The following is a 2768-nucleotide window of genomic DNA, read 5'->3' as shown; positions in this document are numbered from 1 at the left end:
TGTTGTTGTTGCTGATAGTGACAGTGGTGGGGGTGTAGACACTGTCACCTGATGACTGATCAGCTGATCCCTCTTGTAGACGAGGTTGCCTGGTGGGGGTGCCGGGGGATAGACATCAGGTGACAGTGTCTACACCCCCACCACTGTCACTATCAGCAACAACAACACCTACACTCAGTTTCCCTTGAAAATGTCTATGAAATAGACGAAACTCCGAGTCGGGATATAAAAACCTACTCGTAAGTATCCATTTTTATATATAACTTAAGTAAAAAAGTATTTACAAAGGATGTCAAAATTAAATAAATTAATTAATAATGAACTATTCAAGTTTGACTCTTAGATTAACCAATTTGATTGGTTGCATTTCAATGAGTTCGGATTGTATTGTTACTCAGGATGGATTCCCAGGAGCGCCCTCTGGTAGTTCTCGTCTGAACCAATGGAAGTTACCCTCGATAGACAAGGATGTAGATAATGAGTTCTCTCGTGCTCCAGGCACCACCAGCAAGTCTACCCCGGGCTCTACATCCCCCCTAACCAATCCCCTGCTAGGACAAGGTGATGGGTAAGTACCACTAGCATAACACAGGTTGTTATGTCTTCACATCACAACTGTTTCAACTTGGGCTTTACAGTCGCATGAAAAAAAACAATTCTCATGATTTTCAAATATTTACTCATATGAAAGAAGAAAAAATTAAAAAAATTACACCGCAAAAACTAACCTCGTCCTGGTGGGGGTGCCGGGGGATAGACATCAGGTGACAGTGTCTACACCCCCACCACTGTCACTATCAGCAACAACAACACCTACACTCAGTTTCCCTTGAAAATGTCTATGAAATAGACGAAACTCCGAGTCGGGATATAAAAACCTACTCGTAAGTATCCATTTTTATATATAACTTAAGTAAAAAAGTATTTACAAAGGATGTCAAAATTAAATAAATTAATTAATAATGAACTATTCAAGTTTGACTCTTAGATTAACCAATTTGATTGGTTGCATTTCAATGAGTTCGGATTGTATTGTTACTCAGGATGGATTCCCAGGAGCGCCCTCTGGTAGTTCTCGTCTGAACCAATGGAAGTTACCCTCGATAGACAAGGATGTAGATAATGAGTTCTCTCGTGCTCCAGGCACCACCAGCAAGTCTACCCCGGGCTCTACATCCCCCCTAACCAATCCCCTGCTAGGACAAGGTGATGGGTAAGTACCACTAGCATAACACAGGTTGTTATGTCTTCACATCACAACTGTTTCAACTTGGGCTTTACAGTCGCATGGCAATTGGCTGTTTTGACTTTGGATTTGGATTTTTCTAGGGCAAGGTAGTAGAAACACTTTAATTTTGACAGCTAAATACCTATTATTCCTGTTTTGACTTTGGATTTGGATTTTTCTAGGGCAAGGTAGTAGAAACACTTTAATTTTGACAGCTAAATACCTATTATTCGGAGATCATGGTTAGTAAAACCAGGAGTACTTAAACTTCCATGAAGTTTAATTTTATTACTTGAAGAAGTCATGGAGAGATCCTTCTAGGGCAAGGTAGTAGAAACACTTTAATTTTGACAGCTAAATACCTATTATTCTTTCATTTTGTTTCAGCACATGGTCTTCAGTATCTCAGAGTGGGACTGGATGGCCTGATTCAGATCCTAGCAAGGACTGGCCTAGCTCTCAGGCTAACCAACAATTTACTGACCTTGTACCTGAATTTGAACCTGGTAAGTACTAGGTGACAGTGACAGCAATTTACCAGTTACTCTCTGGAAATGTATTTGAACCTGGTAAGTACTAGGTGACAGTGACAACAATTTACCAGTTACTCTCTGGAAATGTATTTGAACCTGGTAAGTACTAGGTGACAGTGACAATAAGCTATCATGTCGGAAGTAACTGTGTGTATGTTTACAGGCAAGCCATGGAAAGGAACTCAGATGAAGAGCATAGAAGATGACCCCAGCATTACACCGGGCTCCGTGGTGCGATCTCCCCTCTCCCTTGCTACTCTCAAGGACACAGAGATATTCACCTCTTCCTCTTCTTCATCGGGAGGTGGCAAGACTTCCCCCTCCAATCAGGACCTCAGCTCTGCACCCCCCCTCTCCCTCTCAAACTCTACTTGGAGCTTCAACCCACCCTCCTCCTCCTCATCTTCCTCTAGCTTTACTAGGTTTGTATACATACATATAGATTTGTAAATACTGTTTAATCCTAATAAAGAGTTGAATGATAATAATAATAATAATAATAATAATAATAATAAAAGAGTGGAGGTATCAATTACAGCATCCAATCCTCACTGCTGTAATTGAAGACTGAAAAATTAGATAATTGGTGGATGTGTCCATTTCACTATCGATAATGATAATAGTTATAGTAATAATAATAATACATACATACATACATACATACATACATACATACATACATACATACATACATACATACATACATACATACATACATACATACATACATACATACATACATACATACATACATACATACATACATACATACATACATACATACATACATACATACATACATACATACATACATACATACATACATACATACATACATACATACATACATACATACATACATACATACATACATACATACATACATACATACATACATACATACATACATACATACATACATACATACATACATACATACATACATACATACATACATACATACATACATACATACATACATACATACATACATACATACATACATA

The 2768-nt window shown here is 38.2% G+C and overlaps 1 protein-coding gene across 1 annotated transcript in view; it reads left to right on the top strand.

Annotated features, from left to right (window-relative positions):
- Positions 1 to 2768, top strand: part of LOC103517948 (protein Gawky) — a 69354-nt gene that overhangs the window by 53768 nt on the left and 12818 nt on the right. Inside the window, exons 17-20 of the mRNA XM_026829868.1 lie at positions 399 to 568; positions 962 to 1213; positions 1616 to 1734; positions 1925 to 2183. Of these exons, the coding sequence (XP_026685669.1) occupies positions 399 to 568; positions 962 to 1213; positions 1616 to 1734; positions 1925 to 2183 (800 nt within the window). The remainder of the gene's footprint in view (positions 1 to 398; positions 569 to 961; positions 1214 to 1615; positions 1735 to 1924; positions 2184 to 2768) is intronic.

Source organism: Diaphorina citri, unplaced genomic scaffold, assembly GCF_000475195.1.
Source record: "Diaphorina citri unplaced genomic scaffold, Diaci psyllid genome assembly version 1.1 scaffold2014, whole genome shotgun sequence".
Lineage (NCBI taxonomy): Eukaryota > Metazoa > Arthropoda > Insecta > Hemiptera > Psyllidae > Diaphorina > Diaphorina citri.
The sequence above is the reverse complement of the archived record's forward strand: the minus strand, read 5'-3'. Positions and strand labels throughout refer to the sequence as shown.